The sequence below is a fragment of the Meleagris gallopavo genome, chromosome 1 (genome assembly GCF_000146605.3).
Source record: "Meleagris gallopavo isolate NT-WF06-2002-E0010 breed Aviagen turkey brand Nicholas breeding stock chromosome 1, Turkey_5.1, whole genome shotgun sequence".
Lineage (NCBI taxonomy): Eukaryota > Metazoa > Chordata > Aves > Galliformes > Phasianidae > Meleagris > Meleagris gallopavo.
The window spans coordinates 88,371,613-88,398,555 of NC_015011.2; the positions used below are offsets into that span (position 1 = coordinate 88,371,613).

General features: G+C 40.0%; 1 protein-coding gene across 1 annotated transcript; it reads right to left on the minus strand.

Annotated features, from left to right (window-relative positions):
• On the minus strand, nt 1–25,476 carry LOC100548579 (myosin-7B-like). The gene is made up of 23 exons (XM_010721163.2): nt 25,384–25,476; nt 22,535–22,680; nt 21,355–21,458; nt 20,719–20,862; nt 18,274–18,430; nt 16,972–16,999; nt 16,040–16,133; nt 14,690–14,710; nt 13,991–14,083; nt 12,840–12,903; nt 12,649–12,747; nt 11,157–11,260; nt 10,613–10,751; nt 9,916–10,034; nt 8,710–8,859; nt 7,911–8,081; nt 7,057–7,236; nt 5,658–5,790; nt 3,792–3,859; nt 1,825–1,912; nt 1,483–1,600; nt 1,131–1,254; nt 1–438 (listed from the first exon to the last, which is right to left on the minus strand). Exons 2-23 carry the CDS (start codon nt 22,623–22,625, stop codon nt 268–270), a joined length of 2,460 nt encoding a protein of 819 aa, XP_010719465.1. The 5' UTR covers nt 22,626–22,680; nt 25,384–25,476; the 3' UTR covers nt 1–267.
• Nucleotides 25,477–26,943: the final 1,467 nt, after the last annotated feature.

Consider the following 26,943-nt stretch of genomic DNA (forward strand, 5'->3'; position numbering starts at 1 on the left):
TTTTTTCATTCTCAATCACTTTTACAACTCTGCTCCCTGGTTATATTGGGAACTTGTTCTTGGTTCCAACACATGCAGGAAATGTTTTCTGTAACTCTTAATTTTCAGGGACATGAAAAATTTCCAAATCCCATTTTCAGGTAACCAAGAAACAGTTGCTATTAGTTTTATCAGACATGCATGTTAAACCTTTAATTTAGGATTAGTTAGAGCCTTAGTGACAGTAATAATGGCTCTACTCAACATATAATTAAATGCTAATGACTATTATCCGCTAAGATTGAAGAGGGTGACTTCATACCTGCGCTCCACTATCTTCTGGAACTCAATCCTCATCAGTCTGCCACGTGCCCTTGCCTGGATCATCGTTAGGATCTTTGCAAGTCTCTCATCTCTCATTTCTTCTAGGTGACCCAACAGACCAGCCTTGAAGAACACCTGGTACATGCACAGATGTCATTTGATGACAGTGATTAGTTTTCTTCCAAAGCACACCAGCAGTTAGCTATACAGACGTTGTTGTAATTGTTCAGAAGAATGGTAGTTCTATTGGCACATTTATTAAGAAATAAGATGATACATGCATTAATAAAAAGTAAGGTACTTTGATTAGGGACTGCACTGTTTCACTGTTTCTTTAAAACCAAATCTCATGTTCCTAGTTTTGAATTAGTGAAACTGTTTTATTGACATGCTCCGTAGTACATTTCAGCTGTGACAGGTTCGGCTAAACCATAGCTGCCCACTGTCAGGTCCCTACTAATGGGATCATGTCACACAGCTTCGTTAAAAAAGCTGCAGCTGACCTCATGGTGCAAATCAGCTAATATTTTACTGGGGAGTATGGAATATCAGCTGCTCTTGTGTTTGTTTGTACTGTTGCTGTAATACAAGCTTTTGGGGAACTTAAGCTAGAGAAATAACTTTTCTCTAGCACAGTTTAATTTTAGTTTTCTGCTATACTGCTATAATATAATATACATATAATATACATGTATTATATGTATAATAATATATATTGTTAACTCCTCATTAATTGACATGACCAGAGGTTGCATAGTGTCCTATTCTGCAGATCAGATCCCTTGCCTTTCTCTTTACACATTCATTAATCATCTTTCTCTGGTTACCTTAGTATGCCCGAAACGATATTGGTTATGGTCAATATCTAAAGATGCCAGTAGTTTTTCGGCAGCTTTTCTGCTATCCACAAACTTATCTTCTGGTATTGCACCTGGATTCAGAATGCGGTACCTGTTAACAACAGAGGAGCAATAAATAAAACTAGCATAATGGCCTGGACTAATTTCCTGCTTTGCATCTACACAGGCACAAGAGCAGAGTTCTGCCTTCCACGTTCAGACAAAAAGAATGGAAAATAAACTGGAATGAAATAAAACATTTCCAATAAAAAATGAGAAGGCATGCTTTGCTTATTTTGTTCGTTGGGACAGGACGGGAGACAACACAGCTCTGCATTACCTTTGTTTAAAGTCAGCATAAAGCACCCTGTTTGGGAAACCCTTACGGCAAATGCGGATGCCTTCCAGGACGCCATTACAGCGGAGCTGATGCAAGACAAGAAAAGCATCCATTGCACCTACAGGGGAGAAACAAAGCTAAACTCTTCTATAGGGCTTAATCTTCATTTCACCAAGGAAACTAAAAAATGTGGGGTGTCATCTCATGAAAGGGAACATCGGGGGATTAGGTGAACAATATATGTAGACAGTATTCAAATTCATTCCAGGGGGCTTGCAAGTAAATACTGGAATTACATTGTTCAAATATTCTGAGGTTTTAAGACAGCTGTGTTTTCCATACCTGGTGTTTTTGATTCGTTGGGAATAATGCATCGTACAAAGTGAGGGGCTGTAGATCTTAGGTTAGTCATTAGTTTATTTAAATTTTCCTGTAACAGACATACAAAAAACACACTGAGCTTTAATGGTTTTGTTGAATTTTCATCACTTATTTCTTTGGTTTCTTGGTTAAGCTTATTAAAGTCATTTCTCTAAGTAGTCCTCAATAAGATTATAAGCTTAAAAAGTCATTAAAAATAAATGATTTCAAATAAATCAAAGCATAAACTAACTTTATTGTAGGAATCAACATTTGTTTTAGGAAAATCTTAAGAAGATGTATTTTACTTACAGCCCCAAAAGCTGGCACTACACACGGTTTGTGACACAAGATGCAATATCATCCTACAGAACATTCCTGTAAAGGCTAGTGTTTTGCATTTCTTCTCCTTACACTAACTACAGGACATATTCTTCAGGTAATGGTCCATGAATAAAAGAAGACCCTCAATAAGCTGTGCTGTGTTTATGACAACTTAATTAACACATCACTGATGTTAAACTCTGTTTTGTCATAAAAGATTATGGTCACCTTAAGCATCAGCACTCTCTCTTCACACTTAAGTGCCCAGTGACAGTTTTCATCCCATCTTGCTTATGTAGTGACTTCATACCTTTTTGCATGAGTGTCACATTTCTTTCACCTAATAAGACTGACCTGAACTGCATTTTTGCCTTGTCACTTCAAATTTCCCATCTGTTCCTCATAAAAATTAGGCTCTTGTCTTCCTGGACAAATATTTTTCCTTTATTAATCTTAATCTGATATCTCTCAGGCAGGCAAGTGATCCCAAGCTCTGGGGAAAATGTTTTTTCCAGCACGGGAAAAATAGAGAAGATTAGAAGTGATATATCTTATCATCATCAATGCAGACTGTTAAAACTGAGGATTTCTCCTATTCTGGTCAGGATGACAAAGGAGACAAAGTGAACTAGATACTTAGCAGCTCCTTGTGTCCTCTTTTAGTGGACTATTAGACTGCTACCTGTGAACACATCTGTCAGCTATCTTTACAGTTCTTCATCTGGCAAGATATGGGTCTCAGTTTCCTGCGATTTCACTTCATGGAAAGTAACTACTGATGAGATGAAATGATGTGACCAGTGGGAGATACCTACCCACATTTTTTTTCCACCATTACTCTTATGGTGGGATCCCATTAGAAGCAGTAACAAAGTAGGAATAAGCAAATGACTTGTAATCAGTTTCAGGACCAAAGACATGCACAGAGCAACAAGCCACAAAATAAACGACAAACACAGTGCACAACATTCTGTGATACTTTCTCAAACAGAATAAAAAACGTTTTATCTCCTGATTGCTTGAAGAAAACAGAGCAGCCTCTCACATTTTTAATAACAAGGTATTAGGTTAGCATAATCCAGCATTGCAGGGGTTGGAAGGCACCTCAAGAAATCATCAAGTCCAACTCCCCTGCTAAAGCAGTTCCCTACAGAAGGTCACACAGGTAAATGTCCAGACAGGTCTTGAATATCTCCAGAGAAGGAGACTCACAACCTCCCCAGGCAGCCTGTGCCAGAGCTCTATCACCCTTACCAGAAAGAAGTTCTTCCTCATTTTAGTACAGAACTTCCTATGTTCAAGTTTTTTTGCCATTACTCCTGTCCTTTCACTACACACCACTGAGAAGAGTCTGGCCTCATCCATGTGCCTTCCACCTCCCTTTAGATATTTTTATCAAATGCCCTCTCAGTGTTTATTTCCCCGGGCTATAGAGACTCATGTTACTCAGCCTTTCTTCATATGGGAGATGCTCCAGGCCCTTAGTAATCGTAAGCCAGTAACTCAAGCCCAGAATTAAATTCTGATATTGGATTTCAGTCTCTTTTGTCTATTACAATCCTTAATATCCTTTTTCAAAAGTATTGTCTCAACTCTAACCATTAGGTGAAGTGAGGTCAACAAACCTTGTGTAATGAGGACACTGTTTGAAAAGAAGCACCTTTCTTGCGTTTCTTTTCTCCACCCTGGTCAGCTAAGAAAAAAAGAAGAGTAAAAAAAATCACAAGCAGTATCTCAGTAAGGAGTGCAGATGGGGGCACGGGAGACAGACAATTCTAGTAGCACAACTTCCTTCAAATAAAAGGCACACTTAACAGCTTGATGGCTACATGAGTTCAAGTAGTATACAAAAGCTTCTGAACATCAAGTGTTATATATCACAAGATAGCAGCTCTCTGTCCACAGTCAAGATTTTTGTTAAAGACTGCTGCAAGCTTTCTGGATTCCATTTTCATTCTAGTTCTGGACATCATCACTTGTTATGCAGAAAGATCATAAATATGAATAAGGCAGAAAAATAATGTTAACAACACAGAGTGGCTTGTGGTTCACTAAGACCTATATTGGATGAAATGATACAGAATGCGAAAGAGTAATGCTTAGTGAGAATTTGTACTATACATTACTGTACAGGCACTGTCTGCTAATGAGACACTGAACTTCTGCAACTAATGTTTGCCCAGACAGAAATAAATAGATGGAATAAAATATTTATTTCGTAATTTTAGATACAGTAGCTTTGCATTGCCTGAATTTTGCTTAAAGCTTCAGAGTCAAAATCACTCTGGTCCTCCAAAAGAATGCTAATTTTTGACATGACCTTTATGAAGTTGTACAACGCAACAGCCAAGCATGACCCAAAAATGTACAGCAATTGCTGCAGCTCTCTAAATACTGGACCATTAGATCATTCCCAGGAGGTCTGGCATTCTGTCACTTGTCAACAACAGTCAACATTAAAGGAGAGGTAAAGAGTGCAATGTGTTTGATGCAATTACCAAAATCCTCTCCCCCCTTTTAAAAGTGACACTGCCAAGATTAGAAGAGGCTAATCTGGGCTGGCTGGTCTTTTCTCCAGATACCAAATAAAAGCAAGGTAGTATTCTGACAGACAGGAATATCCACAAGCAAATAGGTCATTAATAACTTACAAGAATTTGCTACTGGCATGATTTTTGTTATTTATATTCAACTCCATCTCTTCTCCATATTATGAAGTTTGCAGTCTGCTTGCTTCCTCAGCAAGTGTCTTATGATTCATGACAACAACATCTATAGAGATGAGGTTACTAATAAATAGGCTGTAAGTGATTGCAACTTCAGGACATAAGAGCCTGAATCTTTGTAATGCATGCCAGTCTTATTTACTTAACATCAATTTTCTGGATGCTTGCTACTTGTCTTCTCTCCAACAAAACAGTTCTGTATAATGCATACAGCTTAAATACATCCTCAGACAAACACCAATCTTAGTAAAAAAAAAAAAATCCACAACAACAGCAACCCAAAAGGAAGATACATTTGTAAGATGTTCTGCTGCTTTGGCCAAGGTAGTTGGTCATTTTCTTACCACTAATCCAACAAAATATTTCAAATTTCTCTCTAAATCTTTGCTCTTCTTATTTAATTCAGGATGGCTAGCATGGGAAACAAGCTGTTTTTGTGCATAGGTATTTATGCACAGAATGTTTTGTGCGACTCTTGCCTCCATATCTGAACATCTGCATGCCCAAACACCTACTGGAATGTTCACAACACAGATTTCCTTGCCAAAATTGCTCAGAGGTATTGAGCATTTAAACTAATTGAGTTAATGGCTTACTTAGGATAGCGTGCCAGACTCTTACAGATGCTGTGAACATCTAAATAACTAATCACTGCCTCATTTAGCACTGACTCAATTGCAGCTTATAGAACTGTTTTGTTTCTTAAATATATTTCCAAGCACACATTCCAGAAATGAAAGATCCATGTGAGCCAATTCTGCTTACCACTGTCAGCACCAACATAGCTTTCAAACAGGCTTGCCAGGAGCTTATTGGATGACTTTTGGAAAATACCTACTACAGTTTCATTAAGCGGGTCTTTGTTCTTCTCCAGCCACCCAATGATGTTATAGGGAACCTACAGCAAGGTATTGAAAATACAAACAAGAGGTTACAAATGCTTTCCCCTTCAGAGTAGTTCTTTATGGCTTGGCTTGAAGCCAATGACATTTTGTGAAGCGCTGCTCTGAGCTGGAACAGTCACTCAGTTTTTCACCACCTTCCATCCAGTTCTTTGCTTTCTAATTGCCAAATATCTCTTCCTAACAACTGACATCTGAATCATTCACATCCCTTCTAAACTTTCTGGTCCCTGCATGTCCTTGTGAACTCCACATGGCTGGCTGTAAAAATACCACATCATCAGTATTCTAGGAGCCCTACCCGTAGCACCTGAACTACAAACACACAAGTCATAATTTCACTTTACAACAGAGTACTACACTGGAATAATTAACATTTTTTAAACAGAAATATTTTGCTTAAAATTCTAACCCCTAGACTTCTCCATAGCTGTACTTAGTGGGAAAATACGTTCCATTAACAGCACCACGTGAACATGCAAATTTTCTTTTTTTTTTTTGCAGAATACATTAACATCTACAGATGAAGAGTAAGAATGGGCATTACTCATAATAGATACAAAGTTAGTTTAAAATTCAACTCTACTTTGAAATTATCTTAAACCAGCACCAGCTAGACTCCAGCTCTGCTGTATTGAGCCTCCACATCAACGTCAGTTTTATTTAAAAAAAATAAATAATCCTATATCCCTCTCAAACTCTTTCTGCCATCTGGTCTGAAAGCAGCTTTGAAACTGGATAAATTTTGGCTCAGATGACACAGTACTGGATTGTATTTCTTTGCCCCATCAGCAGCAGGCCTGTTAATTAAACCTTCACAGCCACATTTCCTTTGGCTGTACTGGCTATACTGACTCAGCGTTCTTAACATAAGTAAAAAGCTATGCCAATTTTTAATTTTTTTAAAAAATTATTTGGTTAGAGATGGCTTAGTTCATTTGTGCACGGAATCAAGATGGAAAGTTTGATGCTGCTGCTGATTAATCATTAATCTGATTATTGGAAAAGTAAAAAAGACAAATAGTATTTTCAGCAGTGTTGCTATTAGCTCTCAGTTCGTTCCCTTTATCTGTGTAGCCAAGGACCAGATGTCTTGGAGGCTGACAGTATCATACTGTGTGGCAATAATCAGGCAGAGAGAGCAGACATCTGCTCTTTGTTTCTCTCTTCAGCCTTCCCACCCTCCTTCATTGCACATCATAGATTAAACCCCACCTGGAAGCCCTCTAATATAAGATCTACCTGCAAGCAGAGAAACTTACTGAGCCAGCATAATGAATAAGTTCAAAGTGAGCTTCATATTTCCTTTTCTTATCAGGCCTGGGCTTCTGGAAGTTAGGTGACTTGCCAAGATGATTGTCATAAAGTTTGGCTTTGAACGTCATATCTGTAGCTTTTGGGAACATACATTCTTCTTCAAGGATAGACAGGATTCCCAATGGCTGTTGATTTAAAAAAGATCATTGTTGGAAAATGTTTAGGCTGCCTGCAAGAGATGTGCAGACTTTAAATTTGATCCAGCGGAACTTTAAGCCTGCAAAATTTCTTCTCATTCTGAGGAGGAAATCTTTCAGTTAAGATACTAATCACAGCTTTGGCTTTCTGTAGGGTGTTTCTGCCTTTGAGGTTTTGTGATGACTTCAGAAATGATTCAGTTTACATTTGGACCAAGTAATATTTTATTATTCATCTCTCAGGAGAAGACAGACTAACTTCCTAGGACTTGACAAGGCAGATTGAGGAACTAGGATGACTGGCATAATTATTCATTGACATTAAGCATGTGCAGAACAGAGTAAATAGGAGAACAGTAGGAACAGAGAAAGAGGAAGTAATAAATAAGGAAGACCATATAGCAACAAAGACACACACACACAAAAAAAACCAATACAACTTCTGATTGCTGTTGGCTCTGTGAGGAAAACTTACAGAAATAAAAGGCAGATAGCCACAAATACTGATTTTCCTTTGATTCGTATTGCATGAAGAATGGTAAGAAACCTGTCCTGCTGTTTGTCTTGCTCTGTTCCCTGAGATTTGAAGACAACTCCAGAGGTACATCATGAAGAAGAAAAAAAAAAAATCCAGCAAGTACACCCTAGGACCCTGTACCTACCTTCTCAATTAGATCAATACAGGCCTGCAGGTCCATGCCAAAATCAATAAATATCCATTCAATGCCTTCTTTTTTGTATTCTTCTTGCTCAAGGACAAACATGTGATGATTGAAAAACTGTTGCAGTTTCTCATTAGTGTAATTGATGCAGAGTTGCTCAAAGCTGTTGAACTGCAGGAGTTAAAAAGAGAAGCATTTGTATGTGGTTAACTACAGCAAGGGTTCGGTGAAAGAGCAAGAGGAAAGCTGGTTCTAAATTCTTCTAAGCACCACCTGTTGAACAACTACTGAACATAACACTGGGACAAAGTTGAGTAGCAGGCTTCTGGCTCCCTCATGCCATGCTCTGGGGTGTGAGGATTTTCAGATTTGTTCAGATCTCTCAATTAGGATGTACAAGCCTTCTCCTCAGCAACATGCCATCCCAGTCCTTTAAAACAGTGAAGTGTTTTTATCACGTGATTTCCTTATTTATTTTCAATCATGATACAAAAAAGAAGAAATACTATACCCTGTAAAGGATACTTTTTTTCTCAAAGAGAGAGTGAGTACAGCGCGCTGTCCTAAAATTCAGCACAAATAATGTGGAACGTTGTGTTTGCTAAAGGCTGACTTCTCCTTCTTCCCCAGGATTATCAGCATGGCCAGCTGTGCTGACTGCTGTGTTGTCTACATCTGTTCATGGAAAAGCCTTGCAAAGTCACATGCACTTTTTACCTTCTGTCCATTTAGAAGAAATGTCCACCTGAGAACTAGTACTTTTCCATCCTCCCCCAAGTCCTCACACATTAATACTCACATCAAAGATTTCGAAGCCAGCAATGTCCAGGACTCCAATGAAGAACTGTCTTGGCAGCTTAGTGTCCAATGTTTTGTTGATACGGACCACCAGCCACTTGAACATTCGATCATACACTGCCTTGGATAAGGCCCCAACAGCGTACAAAACCTAAAACACAGATTTCAAATTGCTACTACATACAACAGCTTTCACTGTGGAGAAACACAAGAATTTAATACAGTAGCCTTCTTCAATCCCTATTTAGAGTCAAATATTTTTTCTTATAATTGCCAAGGCATGTTTAATACAGTACAGCTTCTCTCCTTATTTGCCATGCACATTTCAGTCACGTATGTACAAATGTGTACATAAAATGCTAGTAAATACCTTTACTGGGAAAGAGCTAGACAGAAGGTTGCAAATGGTTTAATCTCTTTAACTGCTATGAAAATCTTGTGGGCCTGATGGCAGCCATGATATCCAGAACTACTATGGCCATACGAGTGGTCTGTGCTTTTGTTACTAATTGGCATTTGCTTCTAATTTGGAGGGATGCTAAGGCAGGAGATTTGAAAAGGAACTGCCAGTGTCTCTTCTTTAGTCTAAAGCATGCACATCTACACCTTCTCTCTCCAGTGAATGTCTAGTAACTGAGCCTGTACCTTAGCCTATCTTTGGACAATTTTTGTTGTAATCAAAATACTGGAGCGTCGTCTAAAGTATTGCTATAGTCTAGAGCAGTACTAACCCAAGGACTTTTGTTTTCTAAATTAAATGGTACTTAAGTGGATATTCAGCTGATTGAGGTCACACAGAGCTAAAAATTACATGAATAATGAATGAGTATATAAATAATCCATGGATCAGCTCTTCTAGGTAACTATTCTAATCCAGAATAAGATACCAATTCCCACATGCTTTTACTGCAGCTTATTTCTTTAAGTGGCTATTACAAATGCATCAGAAAAATAATCCATCAAGAGCAGTGCCTTTGTTAGTACTAAGAGTCTATTTCCTTGTTAGATCCCTTTATCCATTTCCTGCTCTTTCACCATCTGTAACCCCAAGTGAAAGGATATAGAATGAGAACGTGCACTAGAGGATCCAGTGTTCCAGCAACACATACATGCTAATACTTCTGCAGCTGTTTTAATCTTTGAGATGTTGCAGAAGCCTCAAGGCTTTTGTAATGGGTATCCAAATACTATGATGTTTTCTCCTTACCTGTTCAACACTTTGACCTTTGGTCACATACTCATTGCCAACTTTCACTCTAGGGTGTAATAAACCCTTAACCAAATCAGAGGAGTTGATTCCCATTAGGTAGGCAGCTTTGTCAGCACCTGATCAAGAAAAAAACAAGGTTTTAGTTGGATCTGAGCTGCTACATGAAAACATACTTAGCCAAGAAAAAATGTTTAGTACATCCACTTCCAAAGAGAAACTATGACCTCGCTAATTTTGTAATATATCGTCTTGGATGTGCCTGTGCTCTTTCCTATGGCAGAGGTCAGCTAGTAACACACTTGAGAAATTCTTGCAGTATAGGGAAAATAACATATCTTCACAATGGATATAGGCAGTTGAAACAATACTATTCAGAGTGCTGAAGGATGCAAAGAAGCAAGACCTGAACATGTAAAAGATAAAGCTAAGGCAACAACTTCATACAATCATTTTGTTCAAATGGTTACAAAATGGAGTTTCATTGTGTTGGTCTGACTGCATCTATTCACCTTCTACTAAGCAATGTTACTTGCCATTGTTCAAACCACTGCTAGAGATGAAAGAATAGCACTTTTGGCTGAACAGTGGCTACACTGTGCAAGGTATAATGAAACAGGCTGCTTATTCCTCAATACAGTGTATGATACATACTAGGATTTTGAATGTAAGGAGTAATGTTAGGTGTTATTCTTACTTTCAGTGCCATCAGCCTCTGCCTGCTCTTCTCTGGGTCGCTGTTTGAATTTCATGTTCCCAAAGTGCATAATGGCACCTGTGAGCTTGTAGGCACCAGACTTCTCATCTTGCACAAATCCCAAAATGTCCATGGCTTGCTGTGGGAAAAAAAAAAAATTGGATATGTTGTCACGTGACTCTTCAATGACAATGTTTTTTTGCAGTCCTAAAATCTACTTTTGCATGGCAAATATTATTCACTTGCCCAGGGACATTGTGTCACAACAGCTATTGAAATACTCTGAAGACCCAGCAGTAGTTGAGGACCAAGGGGACATCTAACATTTATTTAGTTTAATGTATCAAAATTATAAGAACATTGAGGCCTTGGACATTATGTAGGGCAAGGCCAGATACAAAAGCATCCTAGTTTATCAGATCTCATCCTTCGTAGTATGAGTGCAGTTGAGACCCATTTCTGCTTCCATTTTATTCCAGTAGTTTCAATGGAATAAGTTAGGCTCCATGCATCCAATCAATGAGTCAAATCAATACAGGCTTACATCTGTTGCCATCAATTCTTCTCCGTCATCCAAGTTGTCCACTGTAACTACTCCTTGGGAGCAAAAGTGGTAGTCATATGGGTTGGTGGAGACCAATAGCATATCTGTAAAAGAACAGACAAGATGAAAAATGCAGTCTATTCAGGATATACCCCTCAAAAAAACAGACTGAAAGGATGAAATCGGACAAACATTTGTCTTTACACAAACTTGAATGCAATGCTTTTTACAACTGTGTGGCAGCAACAAACCCTTTCACACTACTTTTCTAGTCCAAAGACCAAGATTTAGAGAAAGAGTGAATAAAAGTAACATAGGAATACTGTATATGTCTATTAAGCATGTTTTGCAGTATACTAAGAGAATCATTTCCTATATTGCTCTACTTTCTGCTTTGCATGGCAGTAGGGATAAAAACACAGAGGAGAAAAAGATTTTAGTATGATGCACGCCAGGAAAAAAGAGGATTTTTCTCTTCTTTCACAATAGATTCCCAAAATAAAAAGTTTCAGGACTCTTTGAAAAAGATTCTTGTCTCTCAACAAACAGAAGTCTGAACACGGTTCTATTTCTTTTTTCTTTCCTTTTCTCTCACATCAAAAAATAGAGTTGTTTTCTAGAAAGCTAGCTGGCTCCAGCACTTCAGGGAGAGTCCTTCTTCTTTAAATCCACAGAAATTTTCAGCCGTACTACAAACAAAGCTTTGACCGAGCTAGATGTCAATTTGTATATACATGTGCATGCATATCTAAGTATGTGTGTAAATATGTCCGCTAATATGCATCTTTAAAATCACAGTCTGCCCATATGTTTGCAATGTAGTCAGTATGATATGCATTCACTTATTTATATTTTAATTTGTCTATATTTATATGCATCTATGCTGAGATATTTGTGCACATGTGTGCACAAAGACATACACTTCTTGTCTACAGAACAAAGCTACCATTGGTTTCAGTCTCTTCAAAAACCTGCAGACAAACTCCTGCTGGCTAGAAAGGTGTGTGCTGTTGTGAGGTACACAGACACTTGATGAGAAGGACCACATTTTCCCAGCACAGGGATTAACAGAGGAATCCCATTGCAACGCTTCCTTCAAATGTTTCCCGTAATTAATTAGGCCACATACAAGCTAAGAGGATCAGGACCTGACCACACAGTGTCAGAGTAAGCTTATCAGAAGTTTAATGTGGCAATATAGTGACTCTTTAATGCATTTTACAAGAAATGTTTTCTTAGAAAACAAAAGTGTTACTAAAATGACCAGTGAAGGTTTTATTCAAAGCATTAGGAGATGGGTACCTGAGTCAGTACACCACAGAAGAATTTCTTTTGTTGCTGCCTTTGGAACACCACCTTTAGTAGAGCATGTCTGTCAGTGGAGGTTCAGATTTGAGAAGTGGAAGCTTACGGGCCTTTCTGAACACAAGTTTACTGCCTGGCCTCTCTTCAGCCAGTCTATTCAGCTAAAAGCTGGTTCTTAAATGCTTACCCAGTAACTCTGGCTTCTTTCCTGATAAGATCTGGTAGAAGATGTGATAGTCTCTCTCACCCGGTTGCTGAAAAATCACTCGGGATTTCTCCAGTAAATCTAGTTGCACAGTGAGAAATTCAGTGAGAAAAGTTCTTAATTTTCATATGAGGAATTGTATTTTTTAAAAGAGGAGAGAATTTGGTGCTTACAGATCTCAATATCAGCAGATGACAGCTTGCCCGTGGTTCCAAAATGGATTCGAATAAATTTACCCTAATTCACACAAAAGAATATTTTAATTAGTGAATACAGAGAAGGAAACAAAGGTTGTTACATGAAAGCAATCATTTGGATCAAAGAATTAGTTTATGCTAACTCCTTGGCTTTGCACAGGCAGATTTCCAATGAGAAATACCAAACAATGATATAATAGTTTTCCAAGCCTGAGTCTATATATACAACTAAGTAATTGACTTGTGGGGAAAGGATAATTGCGCACCTATTGGACAGGCTGAGATATGGGAAAGCACATGTTTTCCAGTTTCATGTTGTAGCTTTGCAGGAATGTGGGACTTAGGACAGTAAGCCAATAAGCCTGGCTAGGACATACAGGCACTCTCGCTCTTTCTCTATCTTTTTTTTTGTTTGTTTGACTCTCCCTTATCTGCAATCCTGACTTTTATGCTCTGCTTAGTCAGAACAGTGCTGTGCTATTTACCCTGATTTGCCTGTTAATTTTGAATATTCATACCAAAATGAATTTAAAACAAATCAAACTAGCTTTCATCTAATTTATCATGCTCAAAGACATCAGCTTTTCTAAAATTAATTTGCATTCCAGCTGGAAAACTTACAACAACTGTGTAGCTTCCCACAGATGCTTACAATCTCCGATTCTCTACGTGACCCCTTCAGTTTCAGTTTTAATCAGATTTCTTAGGGAAAAGATGAGCTACAAACTCAGGCTATCGTGCTTCATGCAACACCTTTTGGACCTCTGAGCCAATATCAACCAAATGTGACAGAAGGGTACCCCAGCAAACTGATCTCCTGTAGGTCTAATGGAAACAAGGAGAGAGGCCCGAGCTTATAACCACACTGAAAAATGAGCAGGGTAGGTAGTGTGGACCAAAGGTGGGAGAATTGTTATTTATGAGTGTCTGCAGAGTGGGAAGGTCTTGCTTTTTTCTCTTTATTCCCTTCAGTAGCTTTTCCTAGTCAGGTCCTACTTCATTATTCTTTCCACGTGAAGAAAACCCAACCATTTTAGCAGACAAAATTAGAAGCAATTTATGAAAGGATTACGACAGACATATTATTAACAGGCCATTGCTGAAAACACGTTAGGTTATGGACTTACAAAACGTGAGGAGTTGTCATTTCTCAGGGTTTTGGCGTTTCCAAAAGCTTCTAGGGCTGGGTTTGCTTGAATGATTTGATCTTCCAAGGTTCCCTAAAAATCAAGGTTGAAATACTCTTGAGAAACATAGAACAACCCAAAAACTCAGCTGGCCTCTGTAACTCAACCTTGCCTTTCCTTACAGGCAGAAAGCCTCCTTACCACAATGGTTTAGCCACACCAGAGGGTTGGCACAGCATGAGTGATCTAACAGCACAGCTGCCAACTAGGAGTCCTTGAAAGGCCTCAGCAGTTCAGTTGCTCTCTGCTGCTTTGCTTTAGGTTTTTATAATTTATTCCATCTGCACACGAATGGCATCACCATGTCTTTCTGTGTGCTATGTATGGAGTCTCTGGGGACATCCATGTGAACGCGTAGAGGAAATGGGCTGCTGAAGATTGTGACAAGTACTGCAGTGAAATGCAGTAGTTTTGAAAGCACTCAGAACTTGTAATGCCTGGAATTTGGGGAGATGAGAAAAGCATCATCTTCTGCTTGCAAAAACTTTAGTTTGCAGAAGAAAATTGCAACTGCCTTGGCTTCGGGGAACGTTTCACTAGGGGAACCATGCAGAGTGAAATTCTGAGGTTCATGGAGCAGAATGATAGCTAAATAGTGATTCTGTATGGAAAAGATAAAATAACAAGCTGATTACTTACCCCAGTTTTGGTAGCAGGTTGCTGTCAAAAGGAAAAAAAAAAGATTAAAAAAAACCAACATGGGCATGAACAAGAAAAGCATCACAGAAGATAAAGATTAGAAAGGTTAGACGTCCAGTTGGTGCCAACATACCGTTAGATTTCTGAAGCCTTACTTTGCATTCACCACACATCACAAAATAGCCAAGTGCAGTTCCTACTCAGCTTGTTATTTTAACCCCTAACCCAAATGTCTGAGTGTCTTTACTGTAGAGCTGTTCGAGAAGAAAGCACAAGGCTGACTAACTAGACTGAGAAAAGAAGCTGGGTCCAGGTGAAAAGCACTTACAAAAAGATGTAAATGCAAACAGACAAGTTTTAGATAATGAAATCATCTTGGATTATTAGAAGCAAAGGATGATGATAGCAGAGATAAAATGTTACCTCAGCTGACAAATTACAAGGAAAAATTATCCAGCTGTGATATCTGTTATTAACACATCTGTTTCATGAGCACACCACATTTCAGACACCATTATGAGCATCTAGATCATTGCACATAAAAGGCTGGCTCTGGACTACTTAATCATTTCCTAGGAGAGCTTTGCAGACCTCAGATGAATGCATATTAGATTTTGGTGACATGAGGTGAATGTACAGTATCCAAGACCGGCTGAAATTTTGGCCTTTTATATATGGTTCATAGGAATCAGTTAATTCACCACAAAGAACTTTGAGCCTTGAAGCGCAATGAAGCAGGTAGTGAATAAGCTCATAGCAACACAAGATAAAATGCAACATGAATGAGCTATTCACTGTAACTTTAGCACTTTTAAGCAGAACAGCGCTTATCCAGAAGGAAATATAGAAAAGCTGATTTAAATTCTTTTGTCAAACACTCCTATTTTTGTGGTCATAAAAGGCTTTTCAACAAAACAGGCATTCTGATGAAAGCTAAGCTTTTTTGAAGACTTTTCCAGGTGAAAAAAAATCAATTATTTTTCTTAATCTTCATGGTATCCCCAACTTTTAACCAGCTATAATGCATTCAGAAACATTTAATACATATGAAAATCAAACTCCCAGAGAAAAGCAGCAGCAACAAGCATTAACTCAGAACCAGAAGTCGTTTTGCAGCTCCACATGCAGCATGGCAAATTTGGAAGAGAATTACTTTTCTATCTTCAGAACCATATGGTCTTGGTAATGTCATTTAGAAGCATCAGTATCTTTTCCCAACAAACACTTATCCTAGCCATGCCTGCTGAGGTTTAGCATGTGGTTTGGTGGTCAGGATGCAGATTTGCAATGTTAATTGTACACAACATAAATCATGGAAGCCTGAAATAAAACAGCTGCTGGCTGACTTACACTTTTTTTACCAGGTTCACCCAGGGCTGCCACTGTGGCAAAGTACTGGATGACCCTTTTTGTGTTGACCGTCTTGCCAGCACCAGATTCTCCGCTATGGGAAGAAGGAAGAGAACATTACTGTTGCTCCACCAACGGTAACTTGTGCTCTTACCCACCCATCATCCCATCAGCTTCATGTACCGCACAGGCTTTTCTTAGAGTCACCAACTGATTTTGTAGTCTGCTCATTTCAGTGAAAATCATGTCAGTGGCAAATAATGCTTCATGAGACTGCGTTCAGAAATCTCATACAAATGCACGCTTCTTTGAGATTTCATTAAGGGCATGAAATTTTGTTACAAACATCCACACTCAGTATCTGAGGCATACCTCTGTGCAGCTAATGAGTTAAAAACCAAAGGAAATCTGCAGCACTTTGCCAACGTCATCCAGAAGCATATGTGAACTGTGGAGAGAGACACACAGCTCTCCATCTTTCATGCTTGCCAATAAAAGACATCCCTCTTCTTTTCTGTTTTGGTCATTTTCCTCCCTACAGATGTGTCAACTCAGTGCTCTTAACTATGTTTTGCAGCTAGAACAACTGTGTTGAGGAGGAGTCTCTTGAGCCTGAAGAGGGCAGATAGCAAGGACAACCCTGGAAGAACTTCTTTAACTGCCTGCGGAGTTGCTACCATGTCCACTTGGAATGAACACTAAACGGGGATCAGAAACAGGTTGGCCTCCATCAAATGAAATCCTCAGCTACTTCTTTCCAATGAGACTCAAAGCAGACATCAGATGGCCAAAGTGCTAATTATTGAGTTGGATTAAGTTCCAGGCAATTTAGCTGAGCTTTCAAGGGTCAACTTGTATTTCAAGGGGATTTTTTCTTTGAAGTTTTTTTTGCAGCAATAGAGTCTCAAATCAGTCAAAAGAGAAGCACTTACGTGATCAGCATAGACTGATTTTCCCGATCTGTGGATGAGAAAAAAATGAGACAAACTTAGTAGGCTGTACTTTTTGCTTATTACCCTTGCAAATCAGCACCAACTAATCCAGAAGCGGTCCTGAAAGAGAAGCATAGAATCACAGGAAATGGTGATGGAAAAGAAAAAATAAGCCCCATGTAGTCCAGCTTTGAGCAGTGCCAATTCTACCCTTGCCCTGAATCTCCCTCTTGTGTTTTGCTCAAGTCAGCATTAAACATCTGAGTCATGAATATTTCCTTATGTCTTGGAAACAATAAAATAGAAAGTTATTTCCTGTTGGCAAAATATTTATTTCTTTACTCCTGTGTAGGTTTCTGCTCACACCTGACCCCTCTGCCCTGCAGTACTGCACCAGCCCAAGCAATTCTACTGCTTGTTAATGGACCCGTCCTCACTATTTATGTAGTCTTGTTTGGTTAGCTATGCTACTGAAATAAAGTCTGGTAATGGGCCTGAGCAGAAACCAATGTTTATGAGAACAATTTGCAATCAGTATGTTAACAATCTAGTTCAGCAAATATGAAATAATACCACCTTCCTGAACCATTGTATCTAAATCCCTTTTTTCTGTTTTAACTCCAAAGATCCTGACCAGCTGCACATTGGGCAGCCTGGTGATATTTCACTCTTATGCAATAAACAAGGCAGCTCTCTGCAACCACACACAGACCTTGTCTGCCCCAGCACCTCCCATCCTCTTGCATTTGCCATTTTATGAAAACCAGGTGAGAACAGCATGTGATTCCAGTTCTAGCTGGCCTTTCTCGGCAACCTCCCAGTGGAAGCACATCACTGCTGCCACCTGCTGATAAAATCCCTTTTTTTCTTTTCTTTTTTTTTTTTTTCTTCAGTAATTTGAGAGCAGGGATGATAGTTCGCAAGAGAATCTGGATCTGGTTGCTCACAGTGGGCTCTCAGCCACGAGACAATTAGACAGTGCTGATCCATAGCTGACTCCTGGTTGCGACATGTGCACAGCCACAGCACCCTCCATGGCTGCCCTTCATTAACCTTTCAATGTTTGCATCTGATGAGCATCAGAATGAGCTCGCTGCTGCCAGAACCCACACAACGATGGGCAGGGGAGAGAAAAAAAAAATGTATTAATTAATAAAATTATGGATGCAGACTCCCAAGCTCCTGTTGCTTGTTGAGTATCTGCACATTTGGTGTGCACTGCTCTCTCTAAGGGCCATCTGGTATCAGTCACGTCTGCTAAATAAAGCAAAACTAAATTTAAAAGCGAGGAGCGCCACTTACTACGCAGCATGTCATGGTATGCGTTATCAGCAATGGAGAAGATGTGAGGAGGGGCTTCTGAGCGCCTCTTGCCTTTGTAGGCAGCAACAACCTCCGACTTGTAGACAGGCAGCCACTTGTAGGGGTTTATAGTCACGCAGAACAAGCCAGAGTAGGTCTAGAGAGGAAAAACAGGCAAGGAAGAACAGCCTCTCAATGAATGAGAAAAAGAAATAATCTGAGTAAACCAAGCAGAAACTGGTGTTGCCAGCTTCTAGTCTGACTTGGAATTCTGATTGGAAGTTTTAGAAATTCAGATCAAAGGCTGAAATGGCAGTCTGCTAAGTGACTTCCTATTGGCAATCAATGACATCAGTATTACAGATATTAATCACAGAATCATAGAATGACTTGGTTTGTAAACGACCACACTGATCATGTAGTTTCAACTCCCTTGCTATGTGCAGGGCTGCCAACCACCAGATCAGGCTGCCCAGAGCCACATCCAGCCTGGCCTTCAATGCCTCCAGGGATGGGGCATCCACAGCCTCCTTGTCACCACTCTCTGTGTGAAGAACTTCCTCCTAATATCTAACCTAAACCTCCCCTGTCTTAGTTTAAAACCATTCCCCCTTGTCCTATCAGTATCCACCCATGTAAACAGTTGTTCCCCCTCCTGTTTATGTGCTCCCTTCAAGTACTGGAAGGCCACAATGAGGTCTCCCCAGAGCCTTCTTTTCTCCACGCTAAGCAAGCCCTGTTCTCCCAACCTTTCTTCATAGGAGAAGTCTCCTGAACAGTTTTCCAAAGGTGGAAAAAAGTATTTCTAAGATGATGATCAGACAAGCTGCCCCTTCAGCAGAACATAGGAACAGCAAGGAGATCTACATCTGATTTTCTGCCTGGCTGCCCAGCAAGAGCTGCTTCCTCCATAAAACAGTAATTATGAAATAAAAATCACAGTTTTTCTATTTGAATTCTATTCTTAGGAAGAGAAATCTGGGAGAAAGAACTATTCTTAGAAGTCTGAGAGAAACAATCTGTCATTACCGGCTTGCTATGAGCACCCTGGGGAAAATTTCAGTTGGTTGTTCAAAGAGAAAACTTGGACCAGGTTGCCCAGAGAGGTGGTGGATATCCCATCCCTGGAGACTCTCAAGGTCAGGCTGCATGGGGCTCTGATCAACCTGATCGAACTGTAGGTGTCCCTGTTCACTGCAGGAGAGTTGAACTAGATGACCTTAAAAGTGTCTTCCAACTCAAACCATTCTATGATTTTGTGTAAACTTCATAGCACTTCTCTCCAAAGCCATGGAGCTTTTTCAGTGTTTGGAAAAAAAAGTAATTGGTAATTTATCTAAAGTAATCTATCTTTATAGTGATTCTTTGGGCTTCCTACATCAGCCCACAGAACACAATTCCAACTGTAACTCTGGGGAATTAGTGTTAGCTGGTAACTTTTCAGGTACTTAGTCTGGGTCCAAGCATAAAACTTCACAGAAACCAGCTACTATATTGGCATAAACACAATATGCATGTTGATTATTGAGTTAACAAATGCAGGAGCCTTCCTCCCAAAATAGATTTGGACCTGCTTCAGATTGCTGCTGGTATGAGTCCTTAGTCCTAATTTTTAAGAGAAAAAAGCTCCAACCTGTAAATGGATTAAAACAAGATGACAAATGTCATTTTCTAACTATAGCGATCTGCAAGACATAGCTATTTTTTAGGACATGCATGTTCATCCAGGGGTTATTAGATGAATCCTGAAACTGTATAACAATCATAATTTAAACTGGATTCAGTCCTTCAATGAAAACCACAGACCTGAATAAGGATTGGCTAGAAAATTTGTAGATTGCCCTGAGTGACTTCAAACACAGTTGGATGCAACACACTGAAGGCAAAAGTTTGGGCCCATAAAAACTGGTGCAACCGAAGCTTGTTCTGGTGATGATAGAAATTATGTTAATGATGCCATGGAAAAGATACAGAGTGAGGAATAAAGCCAGAGCAAAACAAGACAGATGTCAGCTCTGAAAATGAAGGGAAGAAAATTATAGAACTAAAGATAGAAAGGTTCCTAGTTAAAAGAAGTTATATGTGTGCTCTAAGCTTGAGGCATTGTTTCTTAACAAGGAAATTGTTATGCCTAATAATGTCAGGTATTAATATTAGGAGTAGAAAAATAAAATTGGTTTCCCAAAGGCCTTGACTGCTGAAAATATGTTCTATGACACCCCTTTCCCAGGCAAGCAAGGAAAAACAGAGCTAGACATCACCTTATTTATTCACTTTTGTTTGTCTATATTCATTCAAATCTGCAAGAAAATTCTTTCCTTTTTGAGCAGCTGAGCCCTCAGTTTTATGACATATGCAAGTTATAAGCTGAACATGAAGAGCCTGTGTTCAAACATCATAGCACTTGAAATGCATGTTTCAAATACACAAAGCAGGGAACCTTACATAAATCATCCAGTTGCTGTAGCGCTTCCTCAGGTTGTACAACACAGACGCCTCATTCAGATGGGTCAGCATAGCCATGTCCTCAATCATGTCAAATTTGGGAGGGTTCATTGACTGCACGTCATCTTCTTTTATAGTCATGGTCTGCAAAGACAGATAGAATACAGCAGGTCTAGAAAGCACTTAGAATCCCAATCGGTTCCCCTCCTAAGAGGTAAATGCATTATCTCTTTAGGAGGAGATCTTCCCACTCAATGTGGTGTAAGTAATTCCATTTGTTTTCACAGACATAAACAGAAGCAGGGAAGGCTGAGATGCTACAGGTAAGGAGAGTGGTATGGCTTTGAAGCCATGAGATTTAGCTCTAAGTGTGCAGTTTTACCTCCTGCCTCCTCCTAGGATCTAAACCTGGCTTGAATTATTGCACATTTCTGCTTGCAGTGCTTTGCAAAAGTTGATGTGCCACCAAACTCCTGTTTTTCTCTTGGCTGTTTCTCATTTGTCATCAGCTACTGAGGCTTCCTGTTCACAAGCTATTTCACAGATGATGTGAACCAGGCAGCAGAGCTTAAACTGAGCCAGGTTTGTTCTGGGACTTGCTCCTTAGTCATGGGTCAGACAAAAATGCTTCCATACCCGTCCATCTGTTGTCTCAACAGTCACTTTGCCACCGCTGCTTTCTGTAATTTCAGCTTCAACATAAGCTTTCTTCTCATCAGGTACCCAACATTTTTTTTTCCCTGTGAAATTAGGAAGAAGAAAGGCTCACAGACTTGTGTAGAATAATAACACCATGCTGAACTGGGATTGGTAGGGTTAGTTTTACCACACAAGCAGCACAAAACCTCGGGGATCACAGCCAATCGTAGAGCTGTGGGAGCTGCGTGCCAAAACAGAAGGTGCAGGGCTCACAAATGTTGTCTCTCCTTTGAAACCACTACTTGGCTTCCCTAGATCCTCCCAACACAAGGTGTCACAATATTTCACAAATGCTGGCTGAGTCTCAGCCTCCAAGGGAAATTCATAATCACTAGCACTGATGTGCAGATGGAGGAACCGAGATCCAAGCCCAAATGAAGCTGTTTGCTAAAAACTTACACCGAACATTGCTATCTGAATGAGGAATTCAGCCCACATTATTTGCCTGCCAGCTATTGGATTTAACCTTATTCCTGACATTCTCCTGAAGTTTGTCTTAAAAAACAGCAATATTAATAACTCACATTGAGTTATGACTGCTGCTTTTTAGAAGTTTGGAGTATCTGTGCTAGACTTCAGATGGCTCGTTATAGCCACTACTCTCAACAGAGCATTGCTGTGGTTATTGGCATATTTGTTCTTACTACTACACTTCAGAACTCACATAAATGCATTTCATGAAAAATAACTCTTGGAAAGCTAAAACCTAGTACTGGTTTGCCTATAAAAATGTATAAATCAAGCAGATGGAGACATCTATTCACATAACAGAAATCCTTGCATTACCAGAACATCAGCGCATGATGATTGTCTCTCAAATGGACAAAGATGAAGAAGCAATCTCTCTCTTATCAGTACCATACAAATACATCTTAATTCTAAAATTAGTCAATTGCTTAGTACAAGTTGATAGACTGTTTCTCTTCAGCGCTATCAGGGGCTTTTTGTAGCTCTGCAGGAAAAAGAATCACAAAGTTGGTTGCCAGCTGCCTCAAAAAGCAGCAATAACAACAGAGCTTTGCATCCTTGTTTGCTCTGCATTCCCCAGATATATTATGGGTGCAACCCTTATCTGGGTTAGCTGGCCACTGGCAGCCTAAATGGTACTGCAACTCACCATCGAAGGCAACAGTTTGTAACATCATCAGCTCCTTCTCGCTCTTTCGGAGAAAGGGAGCAGCCTCCCCGAATTCCGTCATGTCCATCATCTTGGCAAAGTTTCAAGGTAGTACAGCTCTAGGAGGAGGAAGAAAAGGACCCGGTCTACAAAAAGAAGAGAAAAAAATGTATTTCTTGGACCAGAATGTGGCAGGTGGCTGATTAAAATGGCCTAATTTGAAACGGCAATATCGCCTGCAGATTTGTGGCTTTACTGCACCCTTAGCTAAACCCTTGCCCAGCTCAGTTTAAAGCCAGCCAGATCCTGCATGGTTCAAAACCCTGACACTGGTTATTTCTACAGGAGAATTCAATCTTTTTATGGCATGAATGTTGCTTTAGAGCAGCAGATGAAAGGCACCACTCGAGGCTGTGACTCTGAAAACCCCACACCAGGCCACCAGCCACACCTCAGATCCTCCTGGGCAGCTGCTTACTTGAAATGCCAGCACAAGGCTCCAGGGACACAGCCCCATGCTCCTGGTGGAGAAGGCTGTTGCTGGAGCTGGGTACAGCTGATGTCCCAGCAGCACTGCTCTCAGATGGTGACCTTCAGCCTGGCAGAAACCCAGGACTCGCCCACTGTGGGTATCCCCATGCAGCAGGGCAGGGCAGAGGGCAAACTGCAATGCTTGCACAATGGCTTTGAAGTTCTTCACGTTAATCCAAGTTTATTAGCCCATCTTAATGCCTACAATGCTTGTTTTCTCAGATAACACAGCCATGGTGTTTAAGGATTTCTTACCATGAAAGAAAGGCCAGGGCATGCTCACATAAGTGCAACTGATTTGCTGGGTTTCTGAGCACTAAGGTGCTAACCGGTTGTCCTATTCTTAATTCTATCATTTAGAGAGCATAGACAACTCAAATCAGTGGTGCTTTATATAATGAAAATTTTATAAATACAAATCATCTTTAAGGAAATTTAGTCTAAACAGCTCTATCCAGCTTTTTACTAGGAGTTAATTTGATTCCCATGTCCTTTCTTCAACAACTGCATCAATGAGTTGACATATACACACAGGTACGTATAAAAATGCACACACACACATATATAAAATACTCAGGGTGCTGCCCATAGAACATCAGTGGAGTTCCATTGCTAAAAGGTGTCCAACCCCTTCCAGCTCCCTTCCCCAATCTAAGAACTTTAGGCATTCTCTCCTTCAGTTCAAGATATTATTTAATTACTATCTGAAGCTACATAAGCGACTCCCAGATATTATCTTTTCTCTTACTCTATTTATTATGCAGTATCCAGAACTGCTGAAAAGGTTTCAAGAACCCTGTCAAGACAAACACTGCAGTCTTTTAAAATTTAATTCAGTTACTTCCTAAGGAATTGCTATAGATCTAAAAACTCTTCATCAACGAAGGCATTCTTTTTTCCACAGCATATTTCTCTTGAGAAGTGCAAACCCTAAGACAGCAGAGCTATCTAATGTTTAACATCCATCCCTCTGCCCCTGCCATCCCTGCCACAGTGCAAGCTTAGGATCTTTGAGTTTGGGTCTACATAAGCACAGCTGTCAGCAACTATTTTAACATCATCTGAAATGAGCAAAATTTCCTACTGGAAACAACTCAAAACTGGCATGGCAAAGTCTCTCTCCCCTGGGGAGCGTGTTTAGCTCAGCTCTGGTTGGGCACAGAAACGGCATCACACATCTAAACAGAAGAGTGTTTGAACTTTCCACATTAAATATGCAAAGATAAGAAGTGCCACTTCAGTCATTACCTCTAGGATTCAGGAGACATTCTTACAGATCCAAATTTAATAATCCAGACCTTTCCTGTGTAGACTCACGCCATTTGCAGAGCGCTTTGGGACAACTGTTCAGCTATACTTTCTGATACAATTTTGTCTTGATATATATTTAGGGTTTACCACTATGGCAAGCACTTTATAAAACAGGGTGTAGCACAATGCTGCTGCAGATGGGAGAGAATCCCTTTTTCTGCAGCAGTCTCATGTGTCAGGAGTTAAGACAGAGCCCAGAGCCCACTGAAGCACTCAACAAGCCAATCCATTGAAAGATATGAGAAGCTGGAAGTGCTTGGCTTACAGTCAAAGGATTATTTGTAAAAACTGCTATAGTCAGGAAGGACAAGGCAGAGCTAAATACATTCACTTTCCTTTCAGTTTGTTTTGTCTGATAACAAAGAGGTAGCTCTTGCATGTGAATTTTCGACCTACTCTCTTTAGAGGGCCAGAATTGTAACACAAAGTTAAGTGGCACACCCAGAAGTACCAATAATTTGGTGATGCATTCAAGCTTGGAAAGCAGGGAACTTGTCTTTCTTTACTGTGGCTGTTGGAAGAGCTACCATAGTGCTGGTAGCTCATCTGTGATAGCATCAAAAACCATCATTGTCTGCCTTCAAAAGGAAAATCAGTAAAACTCCAAGGGTGGGTCTAAAGAAATCCTTTAAACAACAGGCTGCTTAAAATTATTAACTACATAAGTCATCATCATCTCTTGCAGATGACAGAGAAGACGCAAAGATGACTTGCAACTACTGGTCAACCAATCCACTCAGATACACAATTACAAGTGACTTGACACTATCCTAAGTGGTTATTCTAGCTGACTAAATGAGTTCACTGGTGACACAAAAAAAAGCACCTATTTTCCATCCTACTATTCACGCAGCATCACAGGACAACCAACACAATGCTATAAGTTTAGAGGTACAACTACTAATAAAACTTAAGCCGCGTGAAAAATGTATCACACCAAAACTATGGCAAAGTGTTAGAGCACAGCTGGGCACATGCATTCAGAAGTGAGAGAGGTTGGTACTCACCCTGCAAAGCACACACAAGGTGTCACCGCTCTGCCTGGTCCAGACTTTATATACACCACCTCAAGGTCACCAGCGATGGCTTTATAAAGGCATTGGACCTTTCCTTTATGCCTATATTTGTCTGTCGGATGAGGAGACAATGCTTGAGCAGGGAGCACGCGTGGCCAAGGGACAGAAGGAATGCCAGAGGGGGAGTGCTCTGCGCCTGCTGCCCCTTGTCGCTCCATTCCTGATCCATGACTTCATGGGTGAAAACTTCCCTGCCTTTCCACTGTGTTTGTACAGGAGCAAGGCTTGCTTCCCCGCATGCCTGAGGGCTTGATTAGTGTTGGTTTGGGGAGGGAGGAATCAAGGTCTGCACAGATGTAACTCGTCTAGGAAGTAAGAAGCAGAACTTCTTGTGCAAGAAGCGAGTGATTTGAAAGGGAATTTTGTAATGTGAACCAAACAGCCTTCAAATAACAAAGCTAGGATGTGCATTCTCAAATCCCAACCAAACATCTTAAATCCTCTTGCTGGGCCTCAGAGAATAACAACTAAATCTGTTGGCTTAGGTTTGAAATAAACAGGTATTCTGCTGTTTATAAGAAAGGCGAGATGGAGAAGGTTTTTAAGAATACATTGATTCTGCCTGGAAAGTGAACTACAGGTAATGAATAAAGTAAGCATCAATTTTAGTGAGTGCTTTGCTTCAGAAAACTTATTTATGAGACTGAATTTAGGTCTTCTTATTATCAACTCATTTTTTCCTGTTAAACAAGTGCCATAAGTAACACAGGTCTCATTTCACCTTAGTACATAAAAAGCAAAATAACTGACACATTCAAATTGATTTGCCATTACCAGCATGGGTAGATATATAAGTTTCTTTTAGTTCCAGCATAAACTGAATATAAAAGCTCAAAGGAAAAATAAATACTGTGGGCAATGCTTATTTTCCATAAGGGAAGATAATGCATTAGGGTTCCATAAAACTCAATTCCAAGGAAGAGAGGGGCAGCAGGGAGGGAGCTTACCTACAGCTTCATTGAATTCTTAGATACCCACAGGAACAAATGGTTTTGTTTGTCACCAGGCAAGAAGAAAAATATTTGCATACCGAATCTGCTATTTTTAAAGCTGCTGCCTTGGGGACTGGGAGATGATGGGTTGCACAAAGTAATTACGGAAGAAATTGAGGGATTTGTGGATGTGGTGGACTTAAAGACAGGAGACTGAGGATCTGAGTGCTTCAGTGACCTGGTATTTTTAGCGTTTGGGGAATGCAACCAAGAGGCAGAGAATAGCTACTGCTTCACTAGAGAAATGCCACCTTCAGAAGGATATAAGCTAAGGAGAGGGCCCTCTGCTAAAGCTCAGGACGAGGCTCTTAGTCCTGAATAAATCTGCAAAAGCAGCCCATGCCCGAGCTGAAAATGAGCTGTGTGTCACACTCTGGCACTCGGCTGGTGGTCAAGCTCTTCTCATTTTTACCCTTAAATCAGCATCACTTCCCACCCTGCTGCTTTTTAAGTACTCAGTGCTCTGTAGCATGGATGTATTTTGAGGTTGGATTCAACT